Source organism: Mustela putorius, unplaced genomic scaffold (assembly GCF_011764305.1).
Source record: "Mustela putorius furo isolate JIRA1106 unplaced genomic scaffold, ASM1176430v1.1 tig00003869_pilon_pilon_pilon, whole genome shotgun sequence".
Taxonomy (NCBI): domain Eukaryota; kingdom Metazoa; phylum Chordata; class Mammalia; order Carnivora; family Mustelidae; genus Mustela; species Mustela putorius.
In genome coordinates this window covers 8,763,547-8,781,328 of record NW_025422021.1, presented here as the reverse complement: position 1 = coordinate 8,781,328, position 17,782 = coordinate 8,763,547, and the positions used below count along the sequence as shown (strand labels likewise).

Sequence of the window (17,782 nt, the reverse complement as noted above, 5' to 3'; positions counted from 1 at the left end):
ATATTTAATTTAAAAAAACAAAACAACAAACCAGACCAGTTCTTCGAGGTCTACCTTGGGCCTCCTTGCCTCTTCCGCTCTCGCTCACCCACTCCCACAAAAGCCCCGTCTGCCTGTTAGCACGCCCAGACAGAGTTCAGCTTCAGAACCACGTGCTGTCTGCTTTTGGGATAGGCCACATAGGTATTTGTATGACGCCAAGATATATTATGTCCTTGTTGATCTTTTCATTTCCTCTCCGCACCCCTCCCCCCCAGTTATTTCTGTACTACTTTTCTCCACGAATGGCAATACCAGTTCCCTGAGCCAGAAGTGAGATGAAAAAGAAGAGTTTGATGGCAGAGCTCTTGTTCTAACCATTGTGCCGGATTGCCTCTTTATTTGATTTCATCCTCGAGTCCTCCCTCTCCCCCCACCCCCATCCCCACTGCCCCATTACTCAAGGCCAGTTGATTTGGTCTCCTAAAAGTTTCTTTTTCTTTCTTCTTTTTTAAAAGATGTTTTTGTTGTTGTTGTTTAAATTTGAGAGAGAGCATGAGTGAGAGAGCACAAGCAGGGGGTGCTGCAGCAGGAGAGGGAGAAGCAGACTCCCCGCTGAGCAGGGAGCCAGATGTGGGGCTTGGTCTCAGGACCCTGATTGAGATCCTGACCTGAACTGAAGGCAGCCGTTTAACCAGTTGAGCCACCCAAGCGCCCCTACTCCCGAATTTTTAAAAACGATTTCATTTTATTTATTTTAGAGACAGTGTGTGAGCAGGGGGAGGAGCAAAGGGAAAGGGAAGCAGACTCCCCATGGAGTACAGAGCCTGATGCAGGGCTTAATCCCATGACCCACAACCCATGAGATCGTGACCTGAGTCAAAACCAAGTATCCAGCACTCACCAAGGGAGCCACCCGAACCCCCTGATCTGGCCTCCTAAATGTTCCCTGACTCCATCTGCTTCTCTTCTCTGCCACAGCCTTTGTATGGGCATCCTTAAGTCTCTCTTGGACTGCACCCGCTTGGGTGCATAGTGATCTCCTTGCCTCCAGTTCTCTTCTCTCCTATGCTCTCCCCTCTGCACATTTGACCTTGTCATTTGTCTGCTTAAAATGGTTCATTGGATTTCCATTTCTTCCAGCCCAGGCCCCTGCCTTCCAAAATTGCCCTTTTTTCCCTTCTGTTCCTGACTTTCTGCAAGGCTCTCTTCTCTACCAAAAAAAAAAAAAAAAAATGCTTCCCTCCCATAGCACTCCTCTGTCTAGTTAGTCCCACCTTGTTCTTCTGGTCTTAGTGTGAGCATTTCTTCTGCAAACTCCTGACCTCCTTAGACTTAGATACCCCTGCTCTTTGATTCCAAGGCAATCTCTGTGTCTCTCATAGAATTTGTCCCACTTGCTTACATATTTAAAGAAAATTTTTAAAATTTTTAAATGTTGATTCCAGTATAAACATACAGTATTATATTAGGTTCAGGTGTTATCCCACATGATTACAGACATTGGTTTCACGTCTCTCCCAGGAAACTATACACAGGAGCCAGAGACAGTCTTGCTCACCTTCCTCTTCCAGAATATAGTACATGGGCTTACCCATACCAGATGCTTGGCAAATATTTGTTAAGTGAGTGAATGTATGAGTAAGTGAATGAATGAATGTTGTCCTTGCCTACAAGAAAATTACTCAATTGGGAGAAAAAATATATACCATGAAGTTGAAGACCTCCTCAACATCATGCTGGTAGTCTAGTGGCAGAACACAAGTAAAAATTTTGGTTCTTGGGGCACCTGGGTGGCTTAGTGGGTTAAAGCCTCTGCTTTTGGCTCAGGTCATGATCTCAGGGTCCTGGGATCGAGCCCCGCATCGAGCTCTCTGCTCGGCAGGGAGCCTGCTTCCTTCTCTCTCTGCCTGCCTCTCTGCCTACTTGTGATCTGTCTCTGCCAAAGAAATAAATAAAATCTTAAAAAAAAAAAAATTTGGTTCTTGGGCATCCGGGTGGCTCAGTCTGTTAAGCATCAGTGTCTGGCTTAGGTCATGATCATGGAGTCCTGGGATCAAGTCCCAAGGCTGGCATCCTGCTCGCTGAGGAGTCTACTTCTCCCTCTCCCTCTGTTCCTTCCCCACTCTCATGCTCTCTCTCCAATAAGTCAATAAAATCTGTATTAAAAAGTTTGGTTCTCTTTACTACTACTAACATATGCTGCTTTTACTGGGTAGTACTACATTTGATTTAAACAAATGTTCAGAAACGTTTTAGTCAGCACCTCATGGAATTACTTTTTTTATTCCTTTTTTAATGTCAGCTCCTTTTTGCAAAATCTTCAGTGCAGTAAATACTTCAGTTTTACCTTTCATATGCCATATGGAAGATAGAAGTTTACAGGGTTTTTCAGCATAAGATGACTCAAATAAATTAGGGTCATAAATCATAAATCATATATAAATAGGATTGTCATAATTTTTTCTTTTTTTTTTTTTTAGTTGTTATAGCTGCTGATGGGGTATTGAAGGTAGGACTCCTTTTAATTTTTTTTAGAAGTATTTGTTAACTTCATGTGTAAGTTTTTGTGATGGATAATTCTTTCATTAATCGGTAGTAGAAGGTTGATACTTGTTTCTCTTTTCTCAGATATGTGATTTTGGTGCCTCTCGGTTCCATAACCATACGACACACATGTCCTTGGTTGGAACTTTCCCATGGATGGCCCCGGAAGTTATCCAAAGTCTCCCTGTGTCTGAAACTTGTGACACATATTCCTATGGTGTGGTGAGTTCATTTCTCATTTTTTTTTGTTGTTGCTCAAGGAAATCTAAAAAATCAAACACCTCCAGAAGTGGGATACAGCAATTTAACACAGATTTAAGACAATAATGTTGTGTTTGGTGGAATGCTTAGAGCAGCGGCCTCAGAGAGGACACTTTCCTAATTTCCATAATGTTGACTTGGATGACTTTTATGCATCTGAGTTATTTCGTCCTATGTCAAGAAGAAACCAATGCTACTTCCAAAGAACAATTAGATGAAACCTGAAATAATGCGGGGCCCGAAGCAGTCCCGTGGAGAGCGCTTTCCTGGACACACGACCGTGGAACATCCGTGTAAGTCAGTTGGAAGTGTGGGCCATCTGGAACAGGACTTCACTGTGATAAGTTGCTCAAACCACACCAGTAGGTCTGCCACATGAGTGAATTACAGATTTTTGATCGTCAACTATGAAAATGATTGGTGAGTTTCCAGAGAGTACAGAAGGAAGTGCACGTAGCTTTTATGGCCTTGCCCATGCCTGCTGCAGGTCTTATAAAGCAGTGTGACTCTCTGAGGCATGACTCGAAGGAATCATGAAAAAGTCACAACAGAGCAGCACAGAGAACAGGATAATGTGGGTTTGGGGGTTGCTCAGGGAATGGAGAGCACAGGAAAGACTCCCTGAAGGAGCAGAAGCTTCTGGAGGAGGGGTTTTGAGGTGAACCATTCTTGAGGAATAGCAGAAGGAAAGAAGTAAGTGGAATAGGGGAATGGTAGGGGGGTGGGGTAGAGGGGCAGGGTGGTTCTTTGGTGGTAGAAGGAATTTATTTGTTGCCCCTTTCTGAGGAGTTCTTTTATCCTTAAAATACTGTGTATCTTTTAAAGAGTGCGAAATAGTATTTGATGCTCCTTCTCTTCAGGTCTCATCTCCCCGTCATACTGCCTCTATATTTGTATTATGACTCTCAAAAGGACATTTTCATAGTGACAGGTAAAGGAGGAGACAGATTTTGGCCCAAACTACCATACCTCCACTTCCTGGACTTCTCTGGTTTCTACCAAAAGTGACTGTTGATGGCCCAAGAGGAGACCTGCATTGTCATGTGTGTTCCTGATTCTCTAGAGGCCATCAGCCTCTCAGGAGTTACTTTTGGCTTCATTACTGAAGTCTTAGGCTTGTTTTTGTTAGCAAGCTGCTTCTAAATTACAATACATCTTTTTTTTTTTTTTTTTTAAGATATTACTTATTGGAGAGAGAGGGAGCACAAGCAGGAGAGAGTGGCAGGCGGAGGGAGTAGCAGGTTCCCCGTTGAGCAAAGAGCCCCATACAGGGCTCCATCCTGGGACCCTGGGATCATGACCTGAGCCGAAGGCAGACACTTAACTGACTGAGCCACCCAGGCACCTTACCAAATTAATTTAATATAATAGAGATGAGTTTTGTTGGCTATTGGAAAAAGTCATTATAGGAATGAGATATGTGTTTTCGGCAAAAGGCTAAAATTTTAAAGGTTGAAAGAAAGCAATAGCTTCAGGTGAAGTACCTCATTTCCCTTAATTCTGGGTCTTTCTAAGAATGAAGGCTGTGAACTATAGATAGTGATCAAGTAGGTCTCATTGAAAGATGGGAAAAAAAACACAAGTTCCTGAAGAGACTCGATTCTAAAACTGGTTCCCTATGTCAAAAGTTACTGCATTCTAACCATCCTACAGATCACCCATGGGGAGTTCTGATGTTGTCATTTCAGACTTTAGTGAGATCATTTTCTCTTCAGAAGTTACGTCCCTTCATTTTAAGCAATAATGCACTTACTGTATTAGACACCAACTTAGGGTATTTTAAATTGTCCTTTACCTGCTCTTTGGGCCCACTGTCTGTCCTGTGGAACAGGAACCAGCAAACTTTTTCTGTCCTGTTGTGTATTCTTTTGTTTCCTACAGCCCTCTGCAAGTGTTAAAACCACTGTGCGTTCCTCAGCAGGCCTCAGTTCCCAGAGCAGGTTGTGTGGAGCCAGAGGGAGTGGGGAGGCCTTTGGGCTAGAGTGGGTCACAGTGAGTCAACAGGAGACCACGCTTCTCACACTCTCACTTGCCTGTCATATAGATACACATTTAGGCGGTTATAGTTTTTCAATTATTTTGCATATGAACTAGCTCTGGTATAATGCTTTTACTTTGAAAATTCTCCCCAAGTCTTGGACTTTCCCTATCCCAGAAACGTTAGATCTGAAAGACAACTGTGGGTTCCAGCTAGAGTGAACTTTTGGTTTCAGTGTTATCTCATTTATGAAGACAAACCTCACACCGCCTCCTTCCAGGACCTTACAGTTGCCAGCGGCTTTTGTGTGCAGTGCACCCGCTGGCTTTCCTGAGCCAGAGTAGAATCTCAGTCCCCGTCACCTGTTTCTGAATATCAACTCGGTGTTCATGTTAGAGTCTTCTTTTGACTGGTTGAAACAGAAAATGCCTTTTCAGTGACTCTGTTCGAAAACAGTATCTTAAAGAGAGAGGTTTACTTGGAATTCTGATTACGCTCAGAATTACCCATAGCTCTGTCAGCAGAATTCCGCTCAGAAAGTTGCACATAAACCAGTTTCATTATAAACAGGAATTCAACATCTTATTTACTTCTGACCCCTTCCCATTATGTTCTAGATAAACACCATTTGGTGAAAGAAATAGTATGAGGCATGCTTTCCAGAGCTTTTTGTTGAAACAATCACAGATTAAAAAAATTTTTTTTAAAGATTTTATTTATTTATTTGACAGACAAATCACAAGTAGGCAGAGAGGCAGGCAGAGAGAGAGGAGGCGGCGGCAGGCTCCTTACTGAGCAGAGAGCCCAATGTGGGGCTCGATCCCAGGACCCTGGGATTATGACCTGAGCTGAAGACAGAGGCTTTAACCCACTGAGCCACCCAGGCACCCCACAATCACAGATTTTTTAAAAATGAAGAAAGCATTGCATGGTCAAAGTAGGTATTAACTAAAAAAGCAGGAGGGATTGGTTAGTAAGGTAGGGCATGTTAGTTTTAGAACTTTGTAGTCCATAGACCGAAAATGTTGCCTATCTAGGAAAGCAATGTTCTAAATATGTTCTAAATAAATAACTAAAAATTATTTAGAATGTTTGATGTCCTTTCAAAAGTAGGTAAGTGACCAGGACCATTTGTCAGTAAAGGATCTCTTGGCATAAAGCATCCCATAGTTCATGAAGTGTCTGTTCTGTTCATTGTGCCTACACACACGCACACACGCACGCATGCACACAGTCTCGGACAGATGAACAAGACCCTAAAAGAGTTGCCCTTTTATAAAACCAACCTAAAAAAAACCCCAAAACACCTAAAATATTTTTGCTTTTCATTTTTTTGTTTTTTCAGACTTGTGGTAAGAATTTAGACCCTAGTATTATCAAAGTCCCTTGCCATTGCAGCTTGATAAACGTGGGTTGCTTCTTAACACATGGCCAGACTAACCAGCCCTGGCCAGTTTCAGAAGAAATGTGCTGCAAATGCCAGAAGTGGATCTGGTGAGCCCTGCTTCAAAGCCGATAAACCTCGCGAGCCATGGAGCGGTTTCTCTCTCCATCTTACAAGAGAGGAGATTGTGCTACCCCCTGGTGATGCTCTCTGTTGAAGGATGGAGAGAGAGGAGGGTTTAGTATGTTGTCCACAGAAAAGAAAAGACTTAAAGAAAGCAAACATCATTGAAAGAATAAGCCTTCCGCAAATACAAGGCTTTGCCACTCTTTAAAAACAAAGCTGTCCTAATGACAGTGCAGAAAGGATTCCTTTCTCAGCAGCTTCTGAGCCTAGAACCACGACAGCGTAGCTTCAGAGTGAGCGTCCTGTGTCACTTGTCTGTGAGCCCCATTCCGGAACAAGCTGGGCTCAGGTAATGGCCTGCCATTGTCTGGCAGGAAAGGTCAGGAAAAGTACACAGCCTTGTCCAAGTTTCTCTGCAAACTGAAAATAGAAATTTTTCCTTGTGAGCACAGTTTAAACGTAAATACGTCTCAAGATAGAATGAGTTGGAAAGTATTTTTAAGAGGAAAGATCACAATCATGTTTGGCCTGCATCCCCATCACTGATATTTTCAGGCCTAGTTTAATATATTTTTAGACCTCTGCATGACTTCCTCCACAAAGGAGTGTTTTGTGCCGAGTGTCATTGTGTTTAGTGCAGAAACAGCTCTTGTCCCATCTCACACCACCTGCTTTTTGGTACATTCCTACACCTGAGGGATCAGTAAAGGGACCTCGGTGGGGGCTGGGGCTGGACTCCCACTAAAACCTTCACAGCCATGTCCATATCTTCCTGTGAGCAGCTGTCCCATAGCCCCTCAGCCGTCAGAGCTCTGCACACACACACATGCGCACATGCACAGACTGAAGTGAAACTCTTACTTTTCTGGGGTTAGAACTTGTGGAGAAACAGAACTCAGACCTCGGTAGATTTCGGATATTTTCCACCTGAACATTTGGGAGTGAAGAATGACATAAGTCTTTTTGTGTTTCTCTTCCCGAGCTCTTGGTTTTGCATTTTACCTCAACCCAGTCAGCCTTTATGTGTACTCCCATACAGTGAGTTGTGCCTGTAGGCTGGGATCAGAAAACAGGGGGCCACCTACTTGGATATTTTGGGGTCTGGAGCATTTGATTTATTTGATTCACTGTTCCTTTTCCCCTTAGGAAGGCCAAATTCATCCATTTGCCTGCTTTGCCTTCCCCTCCCCCTTCCCAACCTCCGTACCGGGGGAGTGGTAATTGCAGGGAATGAAGGGGCTTCATTTCCTGCCCAGCCCCCTCGATGCTGCGTCCCCCTCCTCTGTGCAGCCTGCATACCTGTTCTGGTCCTTTACTTACAGTGCTTGCTAGAATCGTCCCCTTCTGGGATGCCCCTTACTTTTTCTTAATCACTTCTGGGACTCAAATAGAATTATTCAGTAGCTCTTCTAGAGAAGTACCTTACACACTTGATTAAAAGCCAAAGAGGCTTCAGTGAATTTTTTTTTTCTCCTGCTTGAACAGCATCTGCCAATTTCCCTGATTTTCCTGCTAATTATCTTCGTATTAGCCAGAGTTCACTTAGCATGTCCTGATTCAAATATGACTGAACACTGGCTGAGGAAACAGTGGCTCTATAGAATGAAAGGTCCATGGGACCTTCTTGAATGGAGTACGTGTTCTCAATCTACATTATTTAGAAGTGGGCTTTTTAGTTTTGTTTTTAGAACAAGAGCAGTCTAACTCAAAACTGCTGAACTCATCTGCTTCTCACCTCTACCACGGCTCCACCCCTGAAATATGGCTTCTCTCTTGCACTGCAGCCTCACTTCTCTAGAGTTACCTCACGTTAAGAGCTTGACAGTTGGGGTGAGGCAACAAGTTCACATTCTAGCTCTGCCACTTGATAATGGAGTGTCTGTGGGCAAGTTTGTCTAACTTTCTGAAGCCTTAGTTTCCTCATCTATAAAATGAGGATCATATGTATTCGCTGTATTGGTCGGAATCATGGTAACACCCCTAAAGAGTTTAGCAAAGTATCTGAAACGTAATCACTCAGTAAATGACAGTCGTTGTTATTAGGATTACTGATAAAATTATAATTGTTTTATCACTTCAAAAATATATTGGTAGACTTAGTTTTTGATGCCCTTTTGTATAAATTGAGAAAGTTACCCAAATGTAAAAATCTCCATTACTTAGTATTTTAAATGAAACCCAAATCATTGGGTGTTTTCAGTGTTCCTAACATCAGTTTGGTTTCTTTGGGCATTCCAGTGCAAATTTATTAATCATGCTCATCTTAAGGATTGCAGAGATATGAACACACACATAAATTTCACACACACACACACACACACACACACAGACCCCTAGCCTATATATATGAACATAACATATATATGAGCATAACATATAAATAAAATGTTTATTATATTTTAAAACATATAATTATGTTAGAGGTGGAAGAAAATGACTCCCTTAGATCAACTCATTTTGAGAGATCTTCCTCCAAAACACACAATTTCATGTTACAGTTCTGCAAGTATCTACCATTACGGGGGGAATGGTTTAGCCAGTGGTTTGGATTTAGGGCTGAGTATTTTTTATCAGACCATTACTGAACCTTTAAAAATACAGTTGAATTCCCAGTTATTATCTTATAGAGAAGTTTATTGGTGATTGAAGGTAAAAAGTGTTGGACTAACAAAACAAAACCTAATTTGTGGGAATCTGTGAGAATTCTAGAAACTTACAAGATAAATTATGTAGGCCCATTGGTTTCATAAGTCTGGCTCTGAATGTTCTGATTTCTAAACTAGTTTTTTTTCTTTATAAAAATGAACAAAAAATGAATATGTGTGTGTGTGTGCTCATGTGTGTATATGTATATATAAAATATGTGTGTGTAGGTATATTATATTTAGAAGAAGTCCTCTGCGTGAATATATATGTTTTGTCCAGGCTTCTACAGGTGGGGTTGGTTTTGTCTGGTAATTGGATACAGTTAAGTGTTAGATAAGTTTCAGTAATACACCAAAAATATAAAGTACAAGAATAAAAATTCCATTTTCTTTTTGTTCCAGGTTCTCTGGGAGATGCTAACAAGGGAGGTCCCCTTTAAAGGTTTGGAAGGATTACAAGTAGCTTGGCTTGTAGTGGAAAAAAACGAGGTAAGACTACGATTCTCCATTCAGGTACATAGATCAGAAAACAGTATTGGGGTTTTGCAAAAGACTTTTTCATCTTCTTCAAATTGAAAGTAAGTTCACGCTTATGGAAAGATTAGCAGTAGGAGCTAACACAAAGGGTCAAAGTGATGTTATTCCTCATGAATGGACCCTTTACATCTAATTGTTGCAGCTTCACGTCGTGATGCTGTAGATCAAAAATTGTACAAGTACTGTACTAGTTTCTCAGTCTCAATTGTAAAACCTAGGGGTTTGTTCTTAGTGATGAAAGAAGCCATTGCGTCCAAGGTAGGGGAACAGTTTAACTCCATCTCCTGCGTTTAGGACATCTTTTTTACTGGCCGGGAGTTGATCTATCTGTAAGAGACCTTCAGCTACTTCAACTTACCTCTCCCAGCAGGAGTCACTATAGTACAAGAAACTGTCGCTTAGATGAGAATTTCAAAAATAAAAGAAGAAAAAATAGTTTCAAAAAAGGGAAAAATTACAGTTTTGCCACCTACGTTGAACACTACATTGAAGATGAGCTCCTCACTGGAATTGGCGAGGCAGTGGCATAACTGTTCCCTTCTTCATGCAGAGCCTTTCCATTTCAAAAGAACTTCAGTGGCGTAAACACCGTTTGTGCTGTGTCCCCAGCCTCGCTTTTCTTCTTCCCACAAATTGAGGCTTTCAGTTAGTTGGACCTATGAGCCTACATCAGAGAACGTGGTACATTCATATCAAAGAGAGCAACTACATTTTGAAAGGTTTAAAATTGTGACTGAAATGCACAGGCATGGAAATCCTCAGCATAAGGACGAAGCATCCAGTAAAGGTACTAGGAGAACTTAGATCCCGTACTGGAAGCCCGCAGTTGTCTTTGCAATGCAAAACAACCTGATTTCACAGAGCTTCATTGCCAGAGCTGATCAGTGCCCTCCACAGAAGGTAAGCGCGCAACCCGAGGATCAAATAATTTGCAAAAAGGTGACTACGTGGAGATATGCCCTTTTTAACGCTATGAAAGAATTAGATTGATCTGCTCCCCATGTGAGCGCAGGGACAGACTACGTTAACCAAACAGCTGCAATTGACTAAGAGAGACCAAGTTTCCATAGTTTAGATCACATAACCCTAACCCTTATTAATTTGTCCTCCCGAGCTATTGAGAACAGATGAAATGTTCACGATGGCTGAACTTGATGGGAGAGAGCTGCCAATTTAAGAAAAAGCAAAAGGCGTTATATTCAAGAATGTGTCTCGCTCAGTGTTTCACAGGAGCTGTTCTGTTTTAATTAAATGTCCTGCTTATTCCTGGTGTGCTATTAAATCAGACCTTCGTACGCAGGATAACTGATATTTTCATGACATGAGAACCGGCTTGCTTCTGCTCCATTTTCTTTTGCCAGTGAGGTGATTAGATGTTTGGTTCTGGGTTTACACATGAGGGTGAAGAAAGCGATTGACCTAATGTTGACTTTGGAGCGGAACACTCAATGTAACTTTTTTCCCTCTGTGTTGTTCCAAGAAAATTAGAAGAAAGTTTTTTAAAAGCTGACTGGATCCTCCAAAGATGTATAAGAAAAAAACAGTATTTTAAAATAATCTTTCCTCTAAAGGGTGGCAGAGGAGGTGTGCATCTAAAGCACTTTCAGAACATGAGTATCTATCGAGGATGTTTAAATCGGACAAGAAAAATGGATTTAGACACTGCCTTTGGGTAGCTGGCTCGCGGGCCAGGAATCACCCATCTGTAACCTCGAGAACTTCGTCAGCTTGTACAGGAGGAGGCTGTTAGCTGTCCTTTCCCTCAGGGATTCCCGAGAGTCCAATGTTGCTGTCTTATCCATGTGTGACCTAATAGTCGGCTGAAAACCCCCGGAGGTACTCAGGTACCTCCCCTTCTGGGCACAGAATAGCAAGTTCAAGAAACCCCAGGTGGCGATGAGAGTTTTCTCAACTTTGGACTGAACTTAAGGAAAACTGGGTATTATAAGGCTACTTACCTGTCTACTCTCACTCTGTTCAGTATTTGTCAAAAATATTGAAATTAAGTCTAATTGTACTTTCCATTGTCACCATTCACAAAGGAGTCTTCATTTCATCTCGTAAGTATAGACACGTGTTACCAAAACAGATTCTGTTGACATAAAATTACAACGATTGCCAAGTCTCAACTATACAGAACAAACTGAAGGGGTTGATAGAGGGGAGGGGGGGGGCTAAAGGGGTGATGGGAACTAAGGAGGGCACTGGCTGTTGTACATAAGTGATGAATCACTCAATTCTGCACCCGAAACTAATATTACACTGTATGTTAACTAAGTGGAATTTAAATAAAAACTTGGGGAAAAAAAAGGCCAAGGACTTATTTCACTTCATGATAAAATTGAGACTTTGATTTAAAAATAATTTACAGATTCTTTCAACTTCTAATTATTTCATTTATTTTTACTTTGGAATACCTTGGGTTCTTGAGTTGAAAAGAGCGAGCCATATATATATATATATATATATATATATATGTATATGTATGTATTTTTTTTAACAGACCTCCTTTAAATAAAAAATAATGTGTTTAAACTTAGAGAGACATTTTTTAAATGTAAGCCAGCCACCCTAGAATACACCTATATCCAAATATTAGAGTTACTTTTTCTTTTTAACTTTTTATTTTGAAATAATTATAGGCTTACAGAAGTTGCAAAAATAGTAAAAGGAATTCTGTGTGTCCTTCATCCAGCTTCCCCCACTGGTGAAATACAGGTATTGGCCAATACCAAAACCAGAAAGTTGTCACTGATACATTACTAATCTTAACTAGACTCTGGACCTTATTCAGTTTCACCATTTAGATTGCTCTTTGGATCTATAAGAAGATCAATACTTTCTCAAAATATTTGAAGGTTTTTGCTTCTGACTGCTTAATAATGAAATAAGGCCTTCAAACAATAATTTTTCCTAATATTAAGTCCTATTAAAACTAGATACATAAAGCACTGTTAAAGCAAAGACTGAACCTTTACAGAAGTCATGAAATTAGGAGGATATTACTAGTAAATGTTATAATTCTTATAGACATGTGTATTTGTCTTCGTAATTTCTCTAAAACTCAGAGGTCATTCAAAGTATTCTGATAGCATAATTTCCATCTTTACAAGTTCTTAGATTCTTATAAAATATGTTTTGTTCTAAGTAAAAAACTATTTTTTTCTTCTAGAGAGACTGACACTGGACTCGATCTCTTGGCCCTGAGATCATGACCTGAGAATTTTCGGTCACTTAACCAAACTATTGTTAATAGGCACCCCATACTGTTGACAGAAATCCTCAAAAAACTTAATCCACTGATGACTACTCTTTGGAAAAAAGATAATAAAATATAATTGACAAAAAGTAATTTTTTTCATCTTACGTAGAAAACAATGCAGAAAAAGAATATGCTCTTTCAAAAATGTCTTGCCTAATTTAGTGGTTGGAAAGTATTTTCATTTTAAATTTGGAACTTGTAAAATATTTAAGTTTTAAGTAGTGTGGCTAATCTGTGGCTGATAATCTGATTATTTCAGGATGTTTTAATGCATTAGGAATGCCCATCGTTCTGTAATCAGGACTCAAATACTTTGGATTTTCTCTTAAAGTACTTTTTTAGTGCACCAAAACAAACCCTTACATTAGTGTCTGAGTCTAGATTTAACTGACATTTGCCCATATGAGATAATTTAAAATAATTTTGTCTTCTTTCATAATGTCTCAGATGCAGTAGCTAAAAAGTTTCTCAGTAAGAAAAGATTAACATCCATCCGTATTCATCCAGGTCCCATTTCAGTTCTTAGAAAAATGTGAAAAAGTTCTATTGAAAATGAGAAATTACTTTCCCATGGAGTGCATTCAGCTGAATAATTGCAGTCACTTTGTTTCTCTTAGTTGCCACTCCTAACCAACCATTGTATATAAATATTTTTAAAAAGTAAACGCCTGATTTTCCTTTTGGTCTTCATCAAAAGGTTTCCAGTTCACATTACAGTAAAATGAGAGTACAGCTGACCAAGTCTTCTCTACTCTATGGAATTAATTAAAAAAAAAAAATGTTTAGCATAGCCTTTAACTTAGCGAGGGCCATTTGTTTATAAACTTTGGGGTTGTATTTATTTTGATTTATTTTGATTTTAAGGTTATCTGTAATTCTAAATGCAGATCACCTGTTTTCTTGCCAGGGCAACTCTTTTTCTAGTTTTGTACGTAGCCCTCCCCCAAATCCAACTAAGTTCAGTTTCAGATTTTTTTTTTAAAGATTTTATTTATTTATTTGACAGAGAGAGATCACAAGTAGGCAGAGAGGCAGGCGCAGAGAGAGAGAGAGAGGAGGAAGCAGACTCCATGCCGAGCAGAGAGCCCGATGCGGGACTTGATCCCAGGACCCCGAGATCATGACCTGAGCCGAAGGCAGCGGCTTAACCCACTGAGCCACCCAGGCGCCCCAGTTTCAGTTTTTTATTTGCAAAACTTCTTTGGTAAACAAGAAAACTGTGGAGTAACTCATCTTGGTACTTCTTAGTGTTGTGGTTCTCAACTGTCACACCCAGTCCTCTCTGGAGAACAACTCTGTTCATGCTCCCTCTACTTTCCGGAAATGAAATTCGGATGTAGTACAGCCTACCCACACACATTGTATTTTGAAGTCAACATAATGTCCTCATTGTAATATACCGAAGAAATAAATACGTATTACTGTGTATAAATGCGCAGGCCTGGCCACAGTAGAGGAGAAAATGGAACATTTTAGAGCTCATACCTATGGAAAGATAGGATTCAACATCTACAAGTGCAGACTGGAGTCGAGTGGTCTCCACGATGCCAGCAGCATGAGCAATGCTCTTGTAGGTGACATTTTCCAAAAATCTCGGGAAGGTTATGAATAATGCAGACATCAATCTGCCCTTGATTTATTTGGTAGTTGCATTCTTAGTTCATTGCATCTGAAATCTGCTCAAAATATACTTTTGTGTTTCTTGTAAATCAAAGAGCGGGTCTAGAGCCAGAAAATGATTAAACCTCGTTTGATTGCACGTGGGGCATTTGAAGTTTGGTGGAGTGCAAGGGAGTACTTGGTCGGGGATTTACAACGTAGTGAAAGATGTCCAGCATTCTTGACCCGCTCCAGGGGCAAGTCTCCAGTTTTAAAAATAAACAAAAATGCCTCCGTAGCTCCCTAAAGAGCCTCCAGGAGCATGGCAAGTCCTAGAGAAGCACTTTGGTAACATGTTGGCATAGGAGCGATGCTCACAGTGTAATCCTTGTTGTGTCCAGCCCTTGCACTAATGAGTCCTGTGTCCAGAATCTCTTACTGGCCAATCAGAAGAGGCCCACTTCTCTCAAATGATCTCTGTGCGGGTCTGTGCTGAAGACGTTTTCAGAGATGCAGCACCCACGGCCCAACTGGTCTTTTTGGAAGAACAGGATTAAACGTGTCTTTAGTGATGAGATATGATGAATCTAAACATAAATTCTCACCAGTCATCTATCAGTCTGTGGAAGCTTAATATTTAATGACTTGTTTGTGCTCTTCATTTAACTCTTTTAAGAACTTTCAGTGAGTATTTGCTTACCTCCATGAGTAAATCCTTGCTTTGTCTTTTCCTCTCTCTGTGGTAGAGATTAACCATTCCAAGCAGCTGCCCCAGGAGTTTTGCTGAGCTGTTACGTCAGTGTTGGGAAGCTGATGCCAAGGTATATATCAATTTTTTGTTTGTTTTTTGGTCATTGCTCAGGATTCTGAAATTCCACTTATTTGACTTTGAGGTTTTTAACACTTGAGGTAATAAGAGTCATTACAAAGCAAAGCTGCTGGTTGCCTCCCTTATCCTTAGAACTTCATGACTGGCTCTTTCTTACAGCCGCCTGGCACTCTTGATTCAGTAGAGAGAATTGCATTCCTTTGTTTTTAATCTTTAAGAAGCACTGTTGCACCTTCGTGGTCTAAAAATGGCCAGCACACAGTGCTTATTCTGGGCCAGGCACTGCTCCAAGTACTTCATGTACATTCACTCATTGATTCCTCACAATAGCTCTGTGACGTAAGTTGTGTTTTTCCACCCATTTTACAGATGAAGGGTCAAGGCACACAGAAGTTAAGTCATGCTCAAGGCCTCAGCTAGTACATGGTGAGACTGGAGAATGAACCCAAGCGGTCTGAACCAAAGACCCGGCCACAGTAGCCCTTCTAGAGAAACCTGATACATACTCCTTGCCCAGATTGATGATGTTTTGAAGCTATCACAATAGAGTTGGAGACACTCCAAAATTTAGACTTTCATGTGGTTATCACATTTGAGCATGAAGGCCGACTTCCTTTCCCTGCAAAGATCATTTTAAAAGACTCTCACACACATACGGAAATATTTAAGGATAAAATAATAGGCGAGTCTTGGATTTGCTTCAAAATAAAACTGAAAGGAAATAGGTGGCGGTATAGATTAAACAGGATTGGCCAGGATAGATTTTGAAGCCAGGTCATAGGTATATGGAGGCTTGTTACATTGTTCTCTCCACATTTGGGTATGTTCGAAATTTTTCATAATAAAAAGTTAGAAAGTAAGATCCTTACAGATAAAACACTGGAAGAAGAGACAGGCCCAAGAGATGAACTGTAATTTTATAGTTCAAATTTGTCCACTTTTTCATGGAAGTAGATATATTGCAAATTGACTTCTTAAAATAGAGATCTAAAAACAAAGACTCAGGAGTGGAATTTCTTCCTTAGTTTAAACCCAATTCCAATCTGGCCCCCAGGAAGAATGTGTGCCAGTAACACACAGCATCTTTCTCTAGTGGGAAGGATGCACAACCAGTGAGTTTGAGTTCTCACCTGCCAGATCCCACCCGTTACCTAGCACCTGGGTCCACACCACCTCGTGAGAACAGCTCAACACCAAGTACAGGAGCTTGTACAGTAGTGGGGCCCACAGAGCAGCCGGGTGTGCAGATCTGTGGAGCTTCTCAGCCCCGTGCGCTCTCTGTTGGCTCTGGCCTGCCTGTGCTTTGTTTCTGAGGAGTTTGTGGGGCGGGTGCTTCCCAGATTTGCACATTTCACCTCTGCCTCAAGAACAAGAGCCTTCATCTTTGCTTTCACTCTTCTTCATCAAACTACCTTCACCCTTTTTTTCTTTAAAGGAGAGTCTCTTATTAGTACTGTTTTTTATTCAAGAATTTTAACATTTCTAGATTCCGTTAATGTTTTTATTTAGTACTACTGTTTTTATTAGCATTCCATGACAAAGTTGCATATGTATGGCATGGTCTGCCCTACCTGTGTTTAGGTCCTATTATTTTAGTGTGTGGTTTGCAGAATGTGGTTTGCAGAAATGCCTGCACTTTGCAGCTAATCCAGCGGAAAATACACTCAGCTGTTTGCAGGCTTGCTCTAGAACATTTGTATTTTTTAAATGCTGCCATACTACCTTCTCTATACTCTTCTACAAGTTCTCTGTCTGTTGCAGCATATGTAGTCCTTTCTGCAATATTTTTCTGCTACTTAAATAAAAATTTCACCTAGAATTATTTGCATTGAGTTAGTTTAATGCAACTAGATTCTCTGTAATTGCAATTATATTTCAGTATGCAAAGCGGGTTTTGAATTTCTTAATCGGAAACTCTGTACTTCATTGATTAAAATTCTGAGAATATATACTTAAGGTGCATTAATTAATAGTGTAAACACGTAACACAGGAAGGACCTTAGACCTGGTGGTAATGCTATGAAGCTGGCATGTCTTTAACATGTAGCAAGCTCACCCTTCTTGGGTCCAGTTGAGTCTTGTGTTCTAACTACGTGAAGTATAAAGAAAGTTTAAGATTTATTTTTACTTTCTAAATTCAGGGCATTTTATTCTGATACAATTAATATATCCCCCCAGTATTTAAGTATGCCCCAAACTGCAGTCTCCACTTCCAGCACTCTCATGGCTGATCTCCAGGCTGCCTTACACACCTCCTTTCCCTGCGCATGCCCTCTTCTTTTCTTTCCTCCCCTGAGGACTTTCTTGGCCAGCCTTCCCTGGCTGTTCTGTTTATCCCCGCCCTTCCTTCGTCCTCCTTTTCCTAAACCAAGTCCGGGCTACTGCCTTACCCTGTGTTGTTGTATTTTTTAAATGTCTCTTCTTCCTACACGGACTGCAGTTCCCTCGAGGGAACAGGGCTGCCTTCAGCACATCACACGCACTCAGTAAGTGGAGGCCCCTGTGTTGACTAAAGCAGCCAGACCAAGGCACCTTCTAGTTCTCTGGCTTTAAGTATGTAGCAATTCAGCCACTAGTGCTTGCCACTCCTGTGCATACAGAGAGAGCTATCACTGGCTAAAAACTTTTATTTCCT

The 17,782-nt window shown here is 40.8% G+C and overlaps 1 protein-coding gene across 5 annotated transcripts in view; it reads left to right on the top strand.

Annotated features, from left to right (window-relative positions):
• MAP3K20 (mitogen-activated protein kinase kinase kinase 20) overlaps positions 1–17,782 on the top strand; it is a 178,667-nt gene that overhangs the window by 105,355 nt on the left and 55,530 nt on the right. For all 5 annotated transcript variants that reach the window (XM_045066830.1, XM_045066827.1, XM_045066828.1 and 2 more), the window contains 4 exons: positions 2,463–2,491; positions 2,611–2,748; positions 9,323–9,409; positions 15,065–15,139. In XM_045066830.1, coding sequence (XP_044922765.1) covers positions 2,463–2,491; positions 2,611–2,748; positions 9,323–9,409; positions 15,065–15,139 — 329 coding nt within the window. The remainder of the gene's footprint in view (positions 1–2,462; positions 2,492–2,610; positions 2,749–9,322; positions 9,410–15,064; positions 15,140–17,782) is intronic.